The following is a 22,684-nucleotide window of genomic DNA, read 5'->3' on the forward strand; positions in this document are numbered from 1 at the left end:
CTCCAGCGAGTGCTGGGACCACCCCAGCAGGACCCCCATTATTTGTCCCCCACTCTGCCTTCTGCCACCCAGGGCCTGGTCCTGCAAGCACTTAGGAGGGTTTATTAACGACACAAAGGCAAAAATAAAAATTATGTTTATGTCTTTGGCAAACGTGATCCGTCTGGGAGGAGCCGTGTGCGCTCTGGAGGCCCAGGATTCCAAGTCAAAATGCTCTTGACGAAATGGAAAAAGGCTCAGCGAAATCCAGGGAGTGAGTCCATGCGGCCAGGTGCCAAGTGCTGTACCCAGGTAGGAGTAATCACCTGTGAAAATGCAAGATGGGAACGTGCTGCCACGCCAGCCCTTCTACAGATACAGATCCGGGAGCACAGCAGATCAAAGAGTCAACACTGTGTGGCCGTGAAAAAGGCAAATATTCCACCGGGACATGCACACGTAGGCAGGATGCGGTGGTAACCCTCTGCTGGGGCCCAGCGCCCTTGGGTATTGCGTTTTGAGAAAGGTGAGGGATGATGGAGAAACTCTGGTGGGGTCTGAGGAACAGGTTTGCAGAGGGACCGCAGGAACCATGGTGTTTAGTCTGGGGAAGAGATGGCTATGGGGACACATGATAACCATTCCCAAATACATAAAAGGCTGCCACAAACAGGAAGGGAATACATTTCTCTTACCCATGGGGATTAGAACAAAATGTTGCCAGCTCAGATTGCAACAAGAGTAATTCAGGATAGATATTCAGGGACGTTTTCTAAATGTGAGAATGGTTAAGTCCTGGAATAGGTTGTTTAGGGAGAGTAAGGACTCTTTACTGCTGAGGATTTAAAAAAATGCACAGGGCAAGCTCCTGCATGGGAAGTTTTTAATGGAGTTGAACCTGCGCTGGGGCAGGCCATGGCCTAAGCGATGCCCTGAGGTTCCTCCTGACCCTGTTCATAGCACTGTAAGTTTCAGCAAGGGTTTTAACTTCCCATTTCAAAACACCAGAACAGGTGTGGAAATGTTTTTCCGGACGGGTCCCGCTTCCCGGCCCTCATTCCGCAGGATGTGGGAGCGGATCTCCTGGGAAGGTGTGTCCCGTCTCTGCCCACCGCTCGCAATTCCCCTCCAACCGTGTCCCCGCTCAGCCAGGTGCCCGACACACGGCAGGAGCAGACACACCTGGAGAGGGAAGGATAAGCAAACACCTCTTGATGGGCCCTTGAAAAGTACGAGCTAAGGATACTCAAGGCTTAGTTACACAGAACACAAGGAGAACTTGCAAAGATCAGATTAACAGCTCTTTCGAAATCCATCCAGGGCTGTAAACTGGAAGCAGATCAAATCCCAGTTAGTTTTAGATGGCATCTTTTCCCGAAACTTGCTTGAGAATTATGTGCACTCTTCTTCCTAGCTGCTGGTCACTGACATACTGTGCAAAGCAACTTCATCTTTTGTTCAGTTTAAGCGCGGAGACTTCAGTATGTGAAATCAGTTTGGACACGTGTCTCTCCTATCTGTTTTTGAGGTTACCTCCATAAATATCACCTCTGCTGTAGCCAGAATGATTGTAGATTGCACTGGCCCCTGACTCGTGTGTCCAGAGCTATGTATTACGCAAACGCTTTCCTTTTTCTCATATGCCAAGCTTGTTAGATAAATCAAACTGCGCCCAACTCTTCATCTGTCCTTTACACGTTGATCAAAGCACAGAATGCTGTTTTGAAAAGGAAATGCCATTGACAGTAATATGCCTTCTGTTGTCTGAAAAAAAAAATCTTCTGATAAGGATCCTGGTGTGACTCAAAATGACAGGATGAAATTACAAAGCCCGTGTCACCTCTGCCTCCAGTTCAAAGCACGGACATCAGGGAGGGAAGAGGTTCATGTCATTGACCGTCTCCTCCTGGCCCGGCTTCTGCCGCACAACTTTCTGTGAAAGTGTCGATAACCGATGCAGTGTGAATGATTTCCCATAGCGGTACAAGAGAAACTATTTTCAGATATTGCCTTGATTGATACGGATACATCTTGCAGCCAGGGAGCTCCAAAGAGAAGGAGGGCAGAGGATGGCACACAGCACAGCCAAGTGCGTCAGGTGGCACACAGCAGGACATAAAATATTATTGTGGGTCCTGCCACATCAGCAGCCGTTAATATATTCCTGCTGCTCACCCTAAATTGAAATATCCATCGTTAATTTCATCCCTGTCTCCCTGGTGGCTCTCACTCCCTCTCTCGTTGCTCATGGCCCGGTTCTGCTCTCAGTTGTCCTCTGATCTCGCAGGAAGCTCCTGGTTCCTGGAGGCAGCACCATGACTTTCCACAGGGCACAGAGGGTGCTCAGCTGCAGCTTTCAGTGACACGTGGCTACTGCACACATACGGCTTTCGTGTTTCCTTGTATGCAAATGTCACCAGGCTCTGGAGGATGTTTGCTGTCTAATCTCACACCCTCATTTATCACTTGCGCTGCCTTCTCTGAAACACGTCTTTTTCACTGTCTTTCTGAACCGAGTGTTTAATTTAAGGGTGATGGTGGGGCTTTTTACCTTATTTTTCACTCAGCACGGCAGGTGTAATCCCACAGTGCATCAGTTTCCACTGACGGCAAACTCCTCCATTACCCACCGACAGGCGCAAACCAGCCCTTCCCTACCTGCCCTCTTTCCTTTTCTGTGTTTCTGCTTTCTAGGTCTCTGTACCCCATTACAACTCGCGGATCTGGCCTGGTTCTGCTGCTCCAGGTGTAACTGTGGGAGCCTCAACAGTAGTCAATTAGTCTCTATGCTAAATCCTTGCCATTATTTTGCTGTCCTCATTAGTGTTCTTCCTATTTTCATCCCAGCCACAAATATTTTACACATGCAGTAACTTGAGATTTATTTCCCTGCTTCCCGCCCTTTCAATTGCTGAGCTCAGGATTTGTATGAGGAGTGCATGGGCCAGCAATGAAACCCAATAAGGGGCAGGCAACCATATTTTCAAGTATTTTGTTCCAGAAAAGGCCTCCTGCTGCCATGTGCTAGCGGGACACCTGTGCCATTGGCAAATTAACGCAGAGCACAATTTTAGAAACCAGTAAGGCTGCTCCAAGCCAAACCCATCGTGACTGGAAAGCGCATATTCAACAAAACCAAACGCCTTGTGCATCTTCCCCTGGAAACGGCCCCGGAGCAGCCCAGAGGGACCCGTGTGGGCGTCACGGCCCGGGCAGCATTGACAGCCCGCTCAGCCAATCAGAGCCGCGCCTTGTCGCGTTTTCCCCGCCCCTCGTCCTTCCCGCGGTTCTTCTCCCAGCGCCGCGTCGATTGGCCAGCACTGCCTCCCGGAAGCGCGGGCTATCGCTTCCGGCCGTTGCTAGGCGACGTGGCCCCCGGTAGCTTCCGGGTGGCGGGGTCTATTTCCGGGAGCGCGGCGGCGTTACCGGGGGAGGTTGTTGGGATCACCATGAGCACCATGTTTGCCGACACTCTCCTCATCGTCTTCATCTCCGTGTGCACCGCGCTGCTGGCCGAGGGTGAGTGCTGGGCCGCGGCGGGGCGGGCTGCGGCGTCCTCCCCTCAGCGGGCCGGTGGGGCCTGTCTCGGCTGGGCCCTGGAGGGCCGGGGAGGCCTTGGGGCCGGTCCTGGCCCGGCGGTGCCGTCCGTAGGAGGCACGGGGAGGACTCGGGGTGGCAGTGAGGGGGCTGGCTGGAGGCGGTGGCTTCTCCGAACAGGACAGCGAGAGTGTGAAATGAGGTTCGGTTACTCAGCAGTGAGTAACTCTTGAACAGAACGCCCCCCTGGTGTGAAGTGGTCGGAATGGGGCTTGTTGGGTCTAGGAAAATGAAGGTTATGAGAAGGACATGCAAAAATCACCTGAACTTGCAATGTTGGTGACTCATATTGAGAAGGTTTTTTCAATGGCAGGTGTTGAAATCGGTACAACTTCTTAAATACAGTTTAAAGTATTACCTTTTGGCGTAGTCAAAGTCAGAAGCAGCTCCCTCTTCCCAGCGCTAATCTGTATCCCAAAATCTCCTTTGTACCAGAGCTGCAAGACAGCATCTTTGGGTGTTCAAGGGCAGGGAGTGTCCCAGGTGGAATATGATATTTACTTGCTTTTTATGAGGCCTACTGCACTGCATTTGATGTTAGGTGCTGTATGCATCCATTGTTTTTTGTAGCACAAAGCTGTGTTGGCCTCAGAAGCACCTACAGGGTTCCCTTCTCTGCAGCTGGTGATCCCAGGGACTCGGCAGCACAGCCCTCTTGACAAACCACAGCCAAAAAAGGGCCAAAAGCTTTGTGTAGCAGCTCGGATTAAACTCTTCACAATCCACTGGTTCTGCATTTGTGGCACAACTTGTTTTGATCCTGACTGAGTGGAAGAATTTAGACTGGAGCACCTCTCAAGGTCTCTTCTAGCCTACTACATCTGTTTTCCTTTTCAAAATGTGATCCTGCTAATGGGCAGGTCCTGGTAGGATCAGGAATTGTTCCTCAAGCCTTAATTAGGCACTATAAAAATGCTGAACACAAAAATGTTTATTGCCGTAATCAGTCTCTGGTTTTAAGGTGAGCAACAGCAGGTAAAAATGAGCATGAAGGAACTGAATGAGCCCCACAAAACTCAGTCAGAGAGCTGGTAACTTCTAAAACGTTTATTTTATGGCCACCATTGCTACATGAAACTTGAGAAGAGGATTTGAAGGAAAGTGATGATATAGCTTGCTGGTGCTTTGTGATACCTTTGCCATATTAAAATGTGTTTTTGTAGATGTGACATGTACTTTTTTTTTTGTATATGTATTTACTAACTTGTGTCCTTCTTATTGTAAGAGATCTCTACTTACCTGGTTACTTGCTGAATGTTTGTTTCAGGTATAACTTGGGTGCTGGTATACCGAACAGACAAATACAAGAGATTAAAGGCTGAAGTGGAAAAACAGAGTAAGAAATGTAAGTACTCTTTAGACTCTAGAAAGTGTGTCTTGCTGCTCCTGTTACATCCTGCTTTAGCAGATGGCAAATTGAATGGCTTTAATAGGAGCTTAATTTTACAAGGTACACAAATCCATACGGGAGGTGGGGATTCATTCTGTCCTTGATTCTTTTGCTGGAGGGAAGGTTAGTGCAAAAACCTATTGTGCATCTGAATTGGCTCTCCTCTTAATGGAGAACTGGAGGGGAGTAAGAGATCAGTATTGCCCTCTTTTCTTCTGAACATGAGTAGCCAGTATCTGTATATGTAGATTCCTTTAGAAGCCTGAAATAAGTTCAAAGATGCGGTTTCTGCTTTTCAAGGGTGGTGAAGAATTTGATATCTATATTAAGAAAGAACTAGGCTTGAATAATGAAAACCATGAGAGGAAAGCATTGTACATAAAGAGTGAAAGTGATGATTAATGGTGGGGATGAGTAAAGACAAAGTCATGATAGAAAGGTCTGAGCTATCAGCTGATGTAAAAATAAATTATACTAGTGTAAACTGGAAACAAACAGAATTGATTAGGAAAAAAAGTCTCAGGTTACTTCCATGGAGAGCACATTTGAGAGGCCTGGGAGATGTTAAACAAAGTGTGAGGGAGAAAGGGAATAGGGAGCTGAAGGTGAGCAGTCAGAAGAGATGCATTGGATGTTTTTATAAAAGAAATGGTAAACAGGACAGTCTGAGCATGGTGTGTTTCAATGGTCTGTATTGGAAGCCAAGTAGCAGAGGAGAAATTCAGCTGACTGTTCAAAGTCTGTTGTATGTACCCTACATAGGTTGCAGCTGTAAGAGACAACACACAACAGCTGGGGCCAAACCTGAGCTGGTTTTACCTTAAAAAGGTTTCACCGTGATTTCAGTGCTCTTACTATGCCAGGGAACAATATTATCAAAGTGTGCTCTTTGCAGTCTAGCTTTTTCCAGCCTTCCCTTGGGCAAAATAAACTGAGAAGTTGAAGTATAGTCATACTTGTGTCAAAGCTCCTGAATCAGGGGCTTCTGTCATCACAGCAGTATCAGATGGGGATTGCATCTCTGCCTGCCTTGCTTTAATCCCGCTTGGCTGACAAAAATGTGTAGGGTAGAATTAGCCCCAGAAGAGCAAGTTAGAGAAGTAGTTGAAACCCAGCTGAAAACTTAATATCCTGGTGTGTTTGTGCTATGGAACTCTGAAAGCAGTTCGCAGGGCTTAATCTCTGGGGTTTAATGATTGCTGTAAGAGTTTAATGCTGTTTGTTTTTATAGCTCTCCTGGTATCTAGGCTATAATCTGTGAAGGGAAAGATGTGAGGCTCATGCATCTCAATTAGTTTCTAACCTCCTTGTTTGACTTCCCTACCCCCAACCAAAAAAAAAAGTAAAACTGAATAAAGAGTCACTAAAAATCTAGCTTTGAATTTTTTTTTCCCACTGCACTGAGGACATCTGGCTGACCCGATGGCTTACAGACAACTTGCAGAGTAGACCACTTGAGCCACACCTTTCAACTGTTATCTAACACATCTGAAACAGGAAAAAACACATTCGAGACCTTTAAGCTCTCCCATGAGAGTCCTAGCAGTCCTGAGGATTTGTAAAAACAAATGGGCCAAGCAGTGTGCTGGAGCAGACATTGTTACTCACAGCCATTTGCTTTGTCTCTTCCTGTCCTCTCACTTCTGTTGAGAGGCACAGGATTATCTGAACCTGCTGCAGAGATTATAGTAAGTGTTCTGGGGTAAATCTGCAAGGCTGAAGGCTAGCTAGAATTGCTGCCATGTTGTGTCATGTATGTTTCAACAGATGTGCTTGCGCAACTGCCTTAGAGTTACTTGTTCTGCTCAAACCGTGAGGGAATAAGGGCTGTAGAGTTCCTCGGGGTTGGTATGAGGCTCAATAGCACTGCACAGAGTGGAGGTGAGGTCTGGAGAAGCCTCATGTTGGGGCTGGAAGTGGTAGGTGGACCTGAGTCAGTGTTGTCCAGTTGGGGTTAGAGCTTGGGGCCATGGGGTTATGTGGACTAGGGTTTGGATGGATTGATTGGGATCCCCAGCTGGATTTGCATAAGGAAGGTTGTGGAGGGAGCGTTCTGTGAGCACTGGGTGTGTTGTGTCATTTGGCACCTCTCTCCAGCATTCCCTCTGAGCAGACTTCCCTGTTTTTTCCCCTTGTGCTAGCCTGCCCATCAGAGATGTGTGTGTTCTTTGGAAAAAAACAATTGTGTCTTACTACATTACCACAGAAGAGATGATGTTTAGGTATCTTGTCTGGGCTAGTGTGGTTTTCTTAGAAGTTGTGACTGACTCACATATCACAGGCATTTCAGAAGGCAGCAGTACAAATCCCTCTGTGATTTGGAAGGCCTGCTGTCTTTATTTCACCTGTGCTTGGAAATCAAGGCTGGAAGATCTGTACTGAGCTAGGACTTCATATGGGAGGAGAGTCATAATGCTCAGATCCCTGAGCTGATTCTGTGAGCTCACGAGGAGCCAAGTCTGTCCATTGGTAGAGTAGATATGGTACAGATACATAGAGGTTAGAGTAAAAAGAGGTTGCTATCTGTTGTTAGACCACAGCCATGCACATCATCCTCACTTCTTATAGTACTCTTGTTATAGGTCTTAAAATGTCTCTTACTTTGTGGAAAAACTGCTCTTGCTGTCAGCAGAAGAGCCTTTGCAGATGAACAGTCCATTTGCTGTGTAATAATTTCACTATGCTGGCTTTGTGTTAGCCTTTTTTGCTGCAGTGGTAGTCGCTTGCAGATGCTTGCTAAGTGTCTGATTTGGGGTTTTAGTAACTTTGAGCTTAGGCTCCTACTTTAAAATATTGGAAATGCTTCAGTACTAATTAATTGAAGAATGGAGAGGCTGTAGCTTGCCTCAAATGCTTGGACAGCATTTCCCCTGAGAATGCCTGCCTGTGAAGAAGGGATGTATGAGAACACAGGCTTTCCTGTATTCTGCTTCCAATTGCAGATAATCGGGAGCAGAGCTTGCCACAAAGCTCTTTTGATTACAGTTGGTGAATCAAAAGTACTGTCTAATACTAATGACAAATTAGCAAGGGTCACTTGAGCCCAAATTGTCCCCAGACTGCTCAGTTAACAGTGTGGTGGGCTCTTGAGAGAGTTTAAAATTAACCCCTTAAGTATTCTGATATCTTGTCTAGGGTTCTGAATTTTTAAAAAATTATTTCTAAGTGTCTGGTGGGGGCAACTTTGGTTTATAACATGTTGATTTTTCAGTATGTTGTTAGTCATACCTAGCTTCCTTTTGTGACCCTGTTCTCTAGCGGAATAAAATGTTTTGTTTGGTGTGTGAAAAAGGGGTGGTGGTGTCACTATGTAGAAATGATAGTATGTCTATCTTTTCACTTGGCAGTGGAAAAGAAGAAGGAAACAATAACTGAATCAGCAGGCCGGCAGCAGAAAAAGAAAATAGGTAAGACTGGGAGAGGAGTACGGTGCCCCAAGAATGGGAGAAAGTGGAGAAACTTGTGGAAGTGATTATCCTGCCTTTCAAAACTATTTATTTAAAGTGGTACTAGGGCTGGTTCTTGGCCTGGTGACAAGAATATGAACACTTTTGCTTTCCTCTTCCAAGACAGGAGAGATCTAGCCTTCTGATGGTTTTAGGCAAATGCAGAGAAGGGCAACATCCCCAAGAGTAGCAGTACTTCTTGCTGAACCGGTTGCCTTTCTCTCTGATTTAAGCCTTTATATCCACGACTGTTATTCAGTTCTGTTGTCAAAGCTCTTTGCTGCAGTGCACTGTCAGCTTGCAGTGTCTGTGTGATTGCGTGATTTGTGGTGTGTTTTTTTTATTTTTTTTTTTCTCATTTGTATACTTCAGAGCTGAAGGTGTTTGCATGTTAACTGTTACTGCACTTAGATTTATTTCAGGTTTGATAAATGAGTTTTGCTTAATTTTTAGATAGTGATTTGTTTTTTTCTACCGTTTTTATTGTGAATAAACTTAAGTCTTTCTGGATAAAAGTAACTTTACATACTGAATTATGCAAGAACAACATGGTAGAAGTTTAATGGATGTGAGCTTTAAAAAGTTCTGTTATCTGCAGGACTCCAAAACGTGCAGCAAAGCTCAGTTAAATTATTACAGAAATTGTGGCAGGAACGCTTCTGAGAGCTCCTAGGAGTTGGTTTCCTCATTCTTCTCTAACACCAGGTAGCTGGATTAGTCATTTGATCTGTACAAAGCTTGGGGATAATTATAAACATATCTTCAAACAGTTCTTCCAAGGTATAAAACCTGTTATCATTAGACTCCTGAAGGAACAGGAGCCAAAATTCTTCCTCTTGTGCATTTTTAGTTCTAATCTTGAATAATCCCTGCATGGGATGACTTGTACTTAGTGGATAAGACAACTTCTTAATGTTACATGTGGTCACTTTTCAATGTAGCAATGTTGTTTTTTTTAGGGCACCATCCAAGCTGTATTACTAGCAGATGGTATTTTAGTTGTGCTTGGACTAAACTAATAAACAGTAGAACCTGAGGAATTCAGATGCCCCACCATTTTTTTTTATACACTGCAATAATCTTGTTTTGCAAATGAAAAACAAAGCACAAAGGGACTAAGAACAGAACTTAGGAAATGACCACTGATTTTGTTTGCTATGATGCTTGCTGGCCAAGCCTGAAACACTGAGACTTTTTTTGGTTTTGCTTTGTTTTTTTACAAGTGCTGCATAACTTGAGCATCTCATTTGTCTTCAGGCGAAGCAGAGTTCTTAGTGTTTCTGAAAAATCAGGCCCTGAATGTCAAGCTCGGCATCCAGAAAATGACTCGCAGCTCTTAACTGCTTTTGAAATCTCTGGTTCCAGTAACTTACTGGATGTCAAATCATTCCGTGAGATGTAGCGTTGTTGTAACAGCAAATTTACTTGTGCCAGAGTTCCTTTAAATTCTACCATTCTAGTTTAAAAAAAGAAAGAGCTGAGGCTTTACAAATAAGTCACATCTGTGGTACAGACCTGCTTCAACTGCATCTATTTTTGCACAGAATAAGGCAGGAGGTGTGTGTATGATATTGCATGGTTAGTGAAGGGATGAATCATGGTTATGCACAAGGAGGTAAGGTGAAAGTTGCATGGGAAGGCTTAAGTTGGTGTTTCCTACTTGCCGAACTTTTGATTTTTAAGTGTAAAGTGAACCAACTTTGGTCACATTGTGTCTGCATCACATTTCACATGGCTGGAACAGGATGCCTTTAACATCATGCTGCAGACCTCTGTTTTTTCAGCTTAAGGAGTGCGTTTGTTGGCTTAAACTTTGCTATCACTTTCTGTGTTCCGTGTGCCCCTGGAAGAAAAGACAATGATGTTCCCAGGAGTCCACCTGAGTCCTGGCTAGGCAGCAAAAGAAAGACAAAACAAAAAAACCCCAATGCTAGCAAATAAGATTATTGCTGTATCCTTGTGGTTTGTGTTCCAATGAGCAGAATAAGATGATTTTTGAGTCCAAGGTGCTGCTTTTTCACCTGGTCCTCTTTCTCTTTGTGCCTCTACTTGGCTGTACAGCAAAGTACTTAAAGACTGCTTGTGTATAACTTGGGCAGGAATAGACCATTTGTGTAAGGTGGTTGGACATCTGAAGACTGCTTGTTTTGAATTTGTAGAAATGGGTGCGGAACAGGTCAGGTATATTGGGGGATCTGGGCTGTATTCTTTATCCCTCTGTAACCTTTAGCCCTTCTAAATAGATGGTTAGTTATGTAGCAGAGGGGAAAAAACAAGTATTTGTGCCAAATGTGATTCCTAAAGAGCTGGCCTGTGGTTGCTGAAATGTCCCAGAACAAAACTCTCCACCTGGGTCAGGAAGCAGGTGTCTGGAAAGATCCTGCTGGAGTGGATGGTTTGTAGTTAAGAGCAATTGCACATTGCAATGAGGATTCTAAGAAATTGGATGGGAATGCTGCTATTGCTTTTCTTGACACTTACTGCGAGTCCCTGTGTTTAGCCAGGGCTTGAAAGATAACTGTGGAGCTTCGGTGCTGTGGGCCTCTTGTACTGAAACTTCAGCAGGGATCCACTGGACAACTCGCATGCTGGATAGCCCTTGACAGTCCTTCTGCATCTTCCCTCTCTTTGCTCACATTGTTTTTTTGATATTTCTTCATAGTCCACATTCTTTCTTCAGCTAGGTTGTTGCTCCTAAGCCCTGGCTGCCCCTCTGGATCCCCAATCTGAGAGGAGCATAGTGGACAAGGGACAACGGGGTTGTGGGACAAGAAAGGTGACAGATGGTGGATAATTCTCAAGGCCGAAGTAGTCTTCAAATGAGGAGCATGGAAAACACTCTCTCAGAAAACTGTGGGTCTTTGAAGTTTGTGGTGACTTAAAGACAGACTAAATTTCCGAAGTAGTATTTTGAAGTGTTCTTTGCAAAGCATAGCAATAAAAAAAAAATACTGACATAGTGAAATTCATGTAAAAGATACCTTTCCTCTTTAGAGAATCTTTTGGGTGTGACAAGGGTCCAAAATTCATTATTAAGACCAGCAAGATAGTAGCCTTGAAGTGTGGTTCCCAGCTTTGTGTATGATTTTGGAGTCCCTTCTGACATCTCCAAAATGAAATTTTTACTTATCTAATGTATTTTATGATGGTGAGCCTGGTGTGCAGCAAATTGAGACTGCTCTCTTTTGGAAGTGTGATACAGAGGCACTGTCTCTGTTTTCTGGCAGTGTTGTTGATGTTATTGTGTTAGTTGGTTGAGTTAGCAAATTTGACATTCTGTGCATTTCTTCCAAAAGTGCTGAATGTGTGATTCTAGCCTCCTCCTCTTTTGTGCCTGCTCTGCTGCACGCTGCTGTGGTGGTGAAGCAGTTGACTATGTACAGTTTTTCACTTTATACTGTCTGGCGTAGAGAGCTGGAGTTGGTTTTGGGAGTGTTATTTGTTTGGAGAGCCAAAAAGGTTAAGTCTTCCTGGAAATGAAAACACTCTGGTTTCTAGGTTGGTATAACTGATCATAACTGTTGTTGTTTTTGTCTTTCCAGAGAGACAAGAAGAGAAACTGAAGAATAACAACAGGGACTTGTCAATGGTAAGAAAATTAAAGCCATTTCCCAACTGCTGAAGATTTCAATCAGCTTTCCAACAGAAAGACTTTGGTTGGCAGACATAGCGACCCTTCCTCCTAAAAGGTCCTTCTGGATTATCTATAATGGCTACAGACTGTAGTATGAGTCACAGAGTTCTCCAGCAGTTACTGCCTCATCTCATGCCCAATCTTAGCTGTTTTCATCTTTATAAGTCTCCATGATGTTTTCAAAGTAGAATTAATTTGTCTGACTTCTTGTAAGTTCCCCTGCTGACTGGTTGTATGGGCTTAAGGAAAAAACAAAACAAAAACCCAACAACCTGGGGAATGTAACAGGACAATTCTTGAGCACTTTTCTCCCCCAAAAAACAGCTCTTCACCTTAGTGATCCACTCTGACTGGCTTTATACCCAACTATTGACCAAATTTTGGGTGTTCTTCAGTCACTTTTTACAATCCCTCTGGCCTTCTGGATCATCTTTTTTTCCTTCTAGATTCCAGTGATGTTGTACAAAACCTGTTCTTAAGGGTGTGAGCCCATCATCCCTCAGCGTAAGCCTGTTGTTTTGATTATCTCTGGCCTTTCTGCTTGCAGGTTCGGATGAAATCCATGTTTGCCATTGGCTTCTGCTTCACGGCCTTGATGGGAATGTTTAACTCAATGTAAGTATCAAATTTCTGGATTTGTGTTAAATCGTCATGGTGAATATATTCTCTACATTCCCTTTATCACCCGAAGTGTTATAGTGACAGTCCATCCAAAACCCATCACTAATCTGTATAAAATGGATAAATATTTTGTATGCAGATGCAGTTGTTTGGTCAACACACACATGTTTTGCTCAAGAGGGAACACTGCATGCTGAATGGAATAAAATTGAACAAATTGCATTCAATCTAGACACAATTCTAACATCCTTTTTGCTTGGGAACATCTTGACAGGTTTGGTAGATGTCAGGCAAGCAGCTACAGTCTTCAACGTCTTTGGCTTTGCTGTAGTAGTGTGACCAAAGAATGCTCTCGCAAGCAAAACTGGGTCAGCTCCCTTGCCCTTAGAAATGAGCTATAATTGCAGAGTTTGCCCTACTTAAGGTGATCAGAATTAAAATACTAACAGGTCCAGGCATGGGCTCTAATCTTCCTCTGCTTTAAAAATGACCTGGGATAGGTCTAGGTTTTTTTTTTTTTAATAACAAAGACATAAAAAGCCCAAACTGGTTTGCACAGTTATAGACAGCTTTTTTTTCAGACATGCAAAACTGAAAGACTCTGCTTGACTTTTAAAACTTGATTCTATCTTGAAATGTGACCTTCCCATTGGCTGTTAAATCTGAAGATAACATAAATATGGTTAGTATAACCCTTGGGAGGCTGCTTAATATCTGGGCAATACACTTGTCATGCAAATGGGATTTTACATTCTTGGGCCCCAAAACCTTTGGCCTCGGTGCTGGCAGTCGCCAGGATACAGTCAATTGTTATTTTACTGCAGATCTGTGGGTGGAAAAATTGCAAACGGGGTAACATAATAACAGAAGTGTCACTGTGTGGACTCTATTTATTCAGCTTAGTCAGACTTCAGCATCTAGCATTCCCTGGAATGCTGTGAAACCAAGCAGAGGAGCACAGCACTAAAGGACTTTAAAATTTGGGTACAATCTTGAGTCATTGATGGCTCATTTAACTGCAGCCCTGAGTGGGGATGGAGGTGCATCGTGAGTCATGCACCGAGCAGCATAGTACCTTTGGGAGGTTTTTTAGTGCTGTACCTGATGCTTTCAGGTGCTTGCCTAGCTATTTGGGTGCAATACCAACACCACCAGCACCCCTGCCCCTGAAACAAACTGAAAAAACTCAGCCTACTCTGTCTACTTTCCTTGAATGGGAAGAGGCAATTCTGAGTTTGCTGTGACTGACAAGTATCACAGGACTTTAAGAGTTTTAGGAAGGAATTGATTTTGGTTAAATCCTGTGTGGCTCCTCCTTCCATAAATATTAACCTAAAAATCAGTGTATTGGTTTCTTCTCCTTCAAGACCACAAAGTTTACTTGTCTTGTTCTTTTTTTGAGGATTCCTGCCCACAGAGACCATGTTACAAGCCAAAGAGCTGACATGAAGCTTTTGGGCACATCTTTCCTTTAACTGCCTCTTTCTTTGGAGGGAACCTGAACATGAGCAGCAGGAGTATCCAGAGAGCTCACTGATGGAACTGAAATAGCTTTCTTGCTAATAGCTGAGGCTATTGAATTAAAATATAGATTTGGCCGTCTTGCCTTTGGGCCTGGATAGACAATTTTTTGTTCTTGGTCTCAGTACAAGGTAGCAAGTGCATTTGTATCAGAAGGGCAGCTTCGGTGGGTTGTACTTGCACTGCCTGAAGCTTATAGAATGGTTTGATGGAGCTGGTTTTCATGTATGTACTGTCACTTTCTTGACATGGCATTAAGAGCAGCTGCTTGTCTCGGGAGCAGAGAACTTCAGTTATGAATTCAGGAGGCTCTTTGGTTTCCTCTGGGAAGCTGCTGGTGTCAGGTCATCCATAGAGGTGCTCTGGGTGTGGTATGAAAAGGGGGAAAAGGGCAGTTGACACCTGCAGTGGCTGCAGCCTCATTGGCTTGCCTTTCCTGTTCTTGATTGAGTTTGTTGCTCTGAGGGACAAAAAGAGCAGGAACTGCATGGGAAGTAGTATGATGTGCCACCCTTTGGACAAATACTACGCAGATTCTGCTGCTCTGTCACTGGGCACCTCACCTCTGCGAAGTGCCAGTTTAGCCAAAATGGAAATGGCTGTGATGACTTCCTCTCTTCCTTGGAGTGTCAATAGTAATGGGGCAGCAGGGTGGACTGTAGTGAAAGGGTGTGTATGTGTCAAGAAGGCTGGTTTAAACTGTAAGAGCAGAATGCTGTGCTGAGGATAAGCAACTGAATGACTGTTGTGGCTTAAAGTATGCTAGGGCAGTGAGATCTGTCGCAGTGCTGGCCTCCAAGCAGATGGGATTTCTCCTGGGAGAGAAATTAGATTCTGTGTGTCTCAATTTTCTCTTGTCATAAACTTTTAAATGCAATCATTCTGTCCTACTCCAGGAGTTGTGCATTTCAGTACCCCTTCATGATAACTGAAAACCTGCTGGAATTAAAAGCAGGTACCTTGGGGTGCTACTGCTGAAGAACTTGTCATTCTCACAGCAGGAATAACGCAGAATTTTAAGCCACTGGGGGATGTTACAGGGAGATAAACATCCGTTCCTAGCTCTTTAGCCAAACTGCCTGTGAGATGTAAACAAAGTTGGCGTGTGTTTGAGCTGTAGCTGTGTGAATGTATCTCCACAGGAAAGAACGCTCATTTAGGATATCTTGAAACAAGAAACACCTGTTAGAAAATCAGCACATGCAGAGAAAATAACATCCAAATATGCACATGCTGATGAGGCATCATACACACTTACTTCAAAAGGCTGGGTTGCCTGTCTGGGTTGAGAGAAATCTTTGCAAACTGGCCAGAATTCACACTCTGCCTGATGCCCTGGAATGTGGACCTGGAGGAGTTCCAGGACTGGGACAGGCTGCTTGGAATATGTGGTATCGTGCTGCATCTGCACTGCATTCATCTTCAGAGCTAACACAGAGAAGAGTGTTGGTATTAAAAAGCATTCTGTTGGTGGCTCTTACACATCCTTCTTCTGCTGAGATGTATAGCTGCTCTACTAAAGGAAAGGGTGTCTTTGGTTTATGATCTGCTTAAAAAAACACTCTTTTGCTTAAAGCAAAGAGTCCATCTTCTTGCAGTGGCTGCAATACAGCAGGGTGATAGTCATCCATCTTTTGGTCAAGTGCTGACTGTTATGGGAAACAATCTGCTAAATTTGACTTTTAAATATAACGTACCAGTAAACTGCAAAACACAAACCAAGACTTTTTGAACCCAACAGCTTGTTCAGCTGATCACTTAAATCACTATGAAACACTTAACTATGGCAGAACTGGTGTTGAGGGAAGCCTACTCAGCCTGTGGGTGACTGGGTGTGAGACAGATGTATTTACCCTCCTTGTGTGTACATAGAGGTGGGCTGGGGAGGGCAGTGTGGCTTTTTAGCCTTCTACATGGTCTTATCTGCTCTGGTGGCCCGTTGAAGATACTCACGCATTCATTCTATAGCCGAAGGCTCTTTTACTGTTCCCAGTTGTGATCCAGTGCTCTCTTTTCCAGATTTGATGGCCGAGTGGTGGCAAAGCTTCCGTTTATCCCCCTCTCATACATCCAAGGTCTCTCCCACCGCAACCTTCTAGGTGAGGATTACACCGACTGCTCCTTCATCTTCCTCTACATTCTCTGCACAATGTCGATCAGACAGGTGAGGACACTGTTGTGTCTGTTGCATCTCTGGAGCAGGGAAATCACATCTCCATCCATAAAGAGGAGTCTACTACTGCTGTCCAGTTTTGCATGTATAATGTTGATCTGTTTGTGGTTTCTGTGTTTGCCTTCATTCCCATGTATCATTCAAAGTTATTCTAGATTGGGATTATAAAATCAGTCACTATTCTGGACTGGTGTGGAAGACTTGACTGGAGACTTGTACCAGGGTGCTACGACACTTAGCAGAAATGGATTATGTCTGTGCCTGATAACTTTGCGGATTGCAGCACTAAGAGGTTGTCTCCATCAGAAGCCAATTAAATATTCCTTCTTAGTTAGTAATTATGACTTTTAAGTTAATATGAGAAAAGAGAAGTGTAGTATTTTCAAGGGAAACTTCCTTGGTGGCTTGAGGTTCTATCAAGGTTCAATCAGTCCATAAAGCTGGTAGAAAAGTGAGGAAAGAGTTAAACCTGTTCTTTTGGGTTTGTCCTTCCTGTTTTTGCTGACTGCCTGACTTTTTTTCAGAGTCTTAAGATCTTTACCTTTGGTGTCAAGTCTCTCCCAGTGTTAGGAATGTGACAGAGAAAGGGGGTCTAGTAGGATGAGCCAAGAGTAGGCTACACACAGCTCCTCAGAAAAGCTGCTTAGTTTTCTTTTTTTTTTTTTTTTTTTGAGAGAGAGAGAGAAGCATCACTGAGAGTAAGGGGAAATGCCTGTTCAGGAAGGTTCACAAGCAGTTTAAGTGGTAGAGTGGCTGGTGAGGACAAATGAGACTTCTCAGTGCAACCAGAAGTCTAGGGTTTTTTTGCCAGATTTTCCCAGGGAGTGCTGGGGATAAGTTAGACTCTGGGGGCTGGACGAATGCTGGTAGAATGAGCTGCAAATTATCTGCTCTCCTGTATTTGTATTTCCTTTTGCTTTGATTCTCTTTCTGAATTCTTGCTGCTTTTCTCCTTGACCAGCTTGTTGCTTTTCCTCAGGGGGTGCAGAGGCACTTAGGCTCAAAGCAGATCAGCAAAGGTTGTGGCAGCTGCTGTCAGAAGTTTGGATGAGCTTCATGGAGCAGCTCAGTAATAGAGAGTTCCTTTAGTCACAGAGTGCATGCTAGTGAATTGAATTCTCTGTAGCCCTCAGTATCGAGTACTTGTGTTGAAATGGATCTGTGTCTGATCCTATGTGAAAGCAGAAAATGAGTTGTAGAATAAGTTATGTTGAAAGTGTCACTTGGAGATCATCTAGCCCACCCCTCACTTCAGGTGCCAGAGTGCAAAAGGCTAGGGGCTTCCTCATTCTGTTTGCTGCAAGACAAATCTTGTTTCACTTCCCAGTAGCTGGAGTAGTGTTTGCTACTTCAAAAGAAATGAGACCTTTTTAGCACTTTGGATCATCTTCTGAATTCCTGTGATGTTGTGGTCTGATGCTGTTCCTTCAGACAACGTTGCAGGGTGCTGCAACCTGTTACATGAAAGTCCCTTCTTTCCTTTGTTGCAGGTTATTGTATGAAACTAAATAGCACCAAGAGCAAGATTTTTCTGCACCCTTTGGTTTGACTGGGGAACTCCCTTGCTGAAAAATCCCCCATGGATTTTTTTTTTTTTTTGTCCAAAAATATAATTCCTGTGGTTAGTTCTAGTCCTGGGCATTTCCTGCTACTGCCTGTTGTGAAATCAGTAGGTGGCATGACCAGAGTGGTGGTCTGGTCTGGCTCTGAGCAGAAATGCTGAGCTGTTTGCAGTGGGTTGTGCTTTCAAGAGAAATTCTGGGGGAAAAAAAAATTGCCCTTGTGCTTGAGAGTTCATGCTGAAGGTCCTGTGGTGGACAGAAGTTAATTTATTGCTTTGGAGAAGGGTTTTGCTCTGAAGTGTTAGATTGCAGTCTTGTTAGTGCTGCCTTACCTGTGTGATGGTGGTTAATTATACCTGCAGTTCTCCAGCTGTTGGGCAGCTCAGTTTCTTCCTCTGTGCTCCATGGAGGGAAGGGCAGGGACTGGCCACGTTAGTCTGTGCAGAATCTGAGAACTGAAGCCGTGATTGCTGGCATGCTGCTTTTGGCTTTGTTACTGTTTGAAGGAACTTGGATGATAACAGCATTGGGAAGAGCACTTTGAAAGGCTGTTAGAGGCCAGAGGAGAGGGGAAGAAAGTAATTAAGAGCTTAAAATGGTGCCAAAGACTTGTGTTCTCTGCTTTTGATTACCTTGGATGTGAAAGCTTTGTCACCCTTTGTGTTTCACTGGGCAAAAGGGGAAATCTCACCAGGTCAGCTTCAGTTCTCCTCCCTTGGTCTAACAGCTGTTCTGATGTGAGAGTTAGTGTCTGGCTTGATGCTGCTGACACAGGAGAAGGAGCAGAGATGTACCAAATGTCAGAGAATAGGTTGTGAACAAACTGAGGAGACCATACACCTCTCAGCCTTCCCTTAAATCCTGGAGCTGCCTGTGAAGGGATCAAAGGCAGGGAAGAGAGATGTCCCTGTGGAGCTCAGAAGTAGAGGAACTTGAGTGTGTGAAAAAAGTGACCTGGAGGGTAATGCAGGGGGAGTACGTGAGGAAGGGGAGACTAACAGGACGGTGATTAAACTGACATTAGTGGGATAGGCAGTAGCAGCATCAGGCAGTCTCTTCATGGAGTGATGGGGGTGATAAACTCTTCAAACGGTGACTGGGAAGCTTGCTGGCTGTGACCTGGCCGGCATCTCCCAAAATAGTCAACTTGCAGTGAGTAACTTCCTTTGCGCTGTTCCCAGCTCTCCCTGGCACGTAAATCCTGTCCCCTAGTTCCTCCTGCCTTCCTGTTTGGAGAGAGGAGGGTTGCTGGGAGAGGCCTTCCAAGGGTCCTTGAGCTGTTGGGTTTCAGCTGGGAAAGTCTGTGGCTGGGCTGGGCGGGAGGCATAATGTCAGGGTTACATCCTCTGTCCCCGCTCCTGTTTCTGAGCTCCCAGCCTTCACCTGTGCTGTTTGTGAAGAGGAATACGCTGCTGTTCCTCAGGCGTTTGCTGGTCTTCACTTCCTTTTTACACACGTCTGAACTGTAGATTAGGCTGCTTCTCTCTGAAATGTGTTCCCAGGGGGAACAGGAGCCAGCAATTATCTCTCCTGCCAGGAGTCCACTTTCCCACACAGCCTGATCTTGGGACTGGGAGCCACTCGCTGCCTTGTCTCTGAGGCCCTTGTCTCTGGGTACAAAGACAAAAGCAGAAGCAAGTCTTGTCCTTCCTGCAGTCATTTGAGGGAAAGTTCACAAGAGCTCAGATAGTGAATTTGGATCTTTAAATCTTGCATTCTTCCCTCACTGCTCCTGAAGGTCTTGTCGGTGTTGGAAGCAGACTCTGCAGACTTCCTTGTGCAACATGGCCCACAGCAGACTGGACAAGTTTCTGCTGGACCTTGCCCCAGCCTTGTTTTTTTCCAGCTGTGTAGACTTGAGGATTGCTGTCTAGCAAAGCTTGCTTCACAGCTAGTATGGGAGGCCGTCTTTCTCTTGGTACCTGAAGGAACAGGGCGGAGGCAGCACATGCTTCTTTGCTTCCATGGATGCTCAGCTGGTATCACTGCTCCATGAGTGGGGCACTACAAAGCTGGTGGGAGCCCAGGCGTGCCTGCTGCTGACTCTTTAGCACCCTCTGGCGTTTTTGAATCTGCCCATTAGATTCTTTTTTCTCCTTCCTGTCAATCTCTTGACTAAGGAGGCTCTGAGAATAGGAACCACAGGAAGGAGCCTCCCACAGTGAAATGTTCTAATACATATTCAGTTGCTGAATATCAGCCAGTGGTTGATTTATGGAGGCCACAGACTAAAACTGATGTAATTCCTTTTCAAGTATTCCCCTCCTTTTTTGCTTGTGTGTGAATTGAAACCTTCTTTCTTTAGTCTCCACCTGGAATGTTTTCCGACTTTTTTTAAACTTAGCTACTCTGGAATTATGAAGGTCTGTCTGCATTTTGTTTTGTTTTTTCAGTTGGTTCTCATTCCATGATCAAAAAGCTCAAGAACTCTATGACCTTCCTATCTGGCCTATCCTGACAGTTATGTTTGCGAGAACACTCAGGCTTGAAGAGAATCCTCTTTCCTTCTTTTATTGTCTTGATAGCCAGGATTCAGCTGGTGCCATGTGGAGGACACAGTTGTTTTCTTCTTTCCCTTGCATCAGATGTCCCTGTTTTGCCAGCACTGCGTGAGCAGCATCTTGAGCTGAAGTTATTTACAGTGAAGGATGAAAGAACTGGTATCTCTTTGTAGTTGCACTGTTGCAAAATTCAAAAGGAATTTCTCAAAAATCAATAAAAACATCACATTTAAATATTCTGCTCTGAGTTTTTAGCTCTTGTCTGACTCTGCTACATAATTCTTTCCTTGTTTATTGTTTTCTGTTGAAACACCCTGCTCAGATGCAGATGAGGTCATCTCAATAGGCAGTTTTGGGGGTTTGCTACATGTATACTGTTATATTGCATGTCTCCACCAAGCCATTGTTCTGTCTGCATCACTGGCATTCATGTTAATTCTGTGCCTAAGCTCCTGACTTGGACTTGGCACACGCTCTGATTGCCATGTTGCTGACCCAAATTGTGGCTATGTTGAGAATGCCTTCCTCGCCAGCTTGCGGACCCTCAGGCTCTGGTGGCTGCCAGAAAACAGGGTTTCTGTTTTCCGGAAAACAAGGGTACTTGTGAAAACTGAAGGCTGCTGTGGTTTTGCCTGTGAGCAGATGTTAGGAACCTGCTCCTGTGTCTGCACTGCAGTTAAATTGCGAAGATAACTCTTGCAAATTGATTTTTAAACTAATCTGTGTGCAAAGACATTAATGAGGTATCTGCCAACTGACTGTGGTGTGAAACTGGAGGGAGAAAAGATCTTTCAAGCAAAACATGGATTTAATGATTAGAAGGCTTTTGTTGAGGTGGGGGAGAGTGGCCCAGCTCTAATTGTAGCCATTGTGAATGGTTGTCTGGCTCTGTGCTAAGCTCTTTTGAATGTATAGGGATAGAGGTCCAATATATACCAGCCAGACTGATAACACTATGTGGGTTAGAACCTGAATTTGTAAAAACTAATGGGAAGGTTGTACTTGTAAGCAGAGCTGTGTTGGTTTTTTTTTCCTCTTTGTCTCCCTCATCATGGTCTGACAGTATCCTGTTCTTCTGTTCTTGTTTTTGCAGAACATCCAGAAGATGCTCGGTCTTGCTCCTTCCCGGGCTGCCACCAAGCAAGCAGGGGGCTTCCTTGGCCCACCACCTCAGGCAGGGAAGTTCTCCTAAAGCACAGTTACAGCCTTCACAGAAGGGCGACCAGTGCACAAGACTGTCTTTGGGAGGTAGCAAGATGGGATTCTGCACCGGGCTTCACATGTCGAAAAACAACCTATGCAGCATTGGACACGGTCTTGGAAACATCTTCCATTTGGAGTATTCTACCAGCAGTTGTTTGCTCATCAAATTGAGAAAGTTCTCAAAAGATAACTTGACTTTTTGTTTCTGAGAAATAAATGGCATGGGCATGTTGATTTAGATGTCTCTTAATTGTGCTGTAGGACAAGTAGAAATACATTGATGTAGTACAGTTGATTTAGTCTGCGGCATGGACATCAACTTGGACAGCAAGAGTGAGATCTGCAAAGTAGACAATTTGGAAAATTCAGAGCAACCACACTGTGAAGTGACTCTCTTGCCTTAGACGCACTGGCTGTAGTCCTGTGTAGTAGGGAGCTGAGCAAGTAGGTGCGCTGACTTCTCCCTTTGCAAAACTTGCAGCGTGGAGGGTGAGGTTTTTCGTTGGCTGAGGTGATTGGAGGTGCTGGAACCTGCCCCTGTGGCAGGCAACCTTAGGAGGTGGCAGGTATTCCTGGATACGCTGTCAGCCTTCGTCTTGCTGGCAGAATACAGCCCCACTGAGACTTTTTTTTGGTGGCATCATACAGCTTTTGTAGAAGTTGTTTGCTGAGATAGAATCTGCTCAATTACGGAAGCAAACCTGGCCTGCAAACTTGAGTAAGCTGTCAAGTTTTGCTGGTGCCAGCCACTGCTACTGAGCCCTTTATTACCAGAGTGGTTATGACAGCAGATTTTTGTTCATAGTCCCTGGTTTACTGCTGAACAGCCTGATGATCAGTATGCATCTTTAAAAGTCTTCCTTCTCCGGCCAGGAAGCTCTCTACGCTGTCTTCTGCTTTGCCAGATAATTCTCAGTTTGAGTCTTGTTGGCTGGAGCCTGCTCACATTGTTTAAAAGGGGTGAATAAATGTTGCTGCTGCTCTCAAGTTAGGCAGCACCCAGAGGAACTATTGATTTCTTGCATCTGTGACCAGAGGTTTATCATGCGATAACTCT

At 44.7% G+C, this 22,684-nt stretch overlaps 1 protein-coding gene across 1 annotated transcript; it reads left to right on the plus strand.

The window, feature by feature from the left end:
- The first annotated feature begins 3,342 nt into the window (after positions 1 to 3,342).
- TMCO1 (transmembrane and coiled-coil domains 1) lies at positions 3,343 to 21,861 on the plus strand. Its single transcript, XM_082054221.1, has 7 exons — positions 3,343 to 3,498; positions 4,844 to 4,921; positions 8,314 to 8,373; positions 11,955 to 12,001; positions 12,594 to 12,661; positions 16,208 to 16,352; positions 21,518 to 21,861. The coding sequence occupies exons 1-7, from the start codon at positions 3,429 to 3,431 to the stop codon at positions 21,614 to 21,616; spliced, it is 567 nt and encodes a 188-aa protein (XP_081910347.1). The 5' UTR covers positions 3,343 to 3,428; the 3' UTR covers positions 21,617 to 21,861.
- Positions 21,862 to 22,684: the final 823 nt, after the last annotated feature.

This window comes from Streptopelia decaocto, assembly GCF_964273445.1.
Source record: "Streptopelia decaocto genome assembly, chromosome: 5".
NCBI classification, from domain to species: Eukaryota; Metazoa; Chordata; class Aves; order Columbiformes; family Columbidae; genus Streptopelia; species Streptopelia decaocto.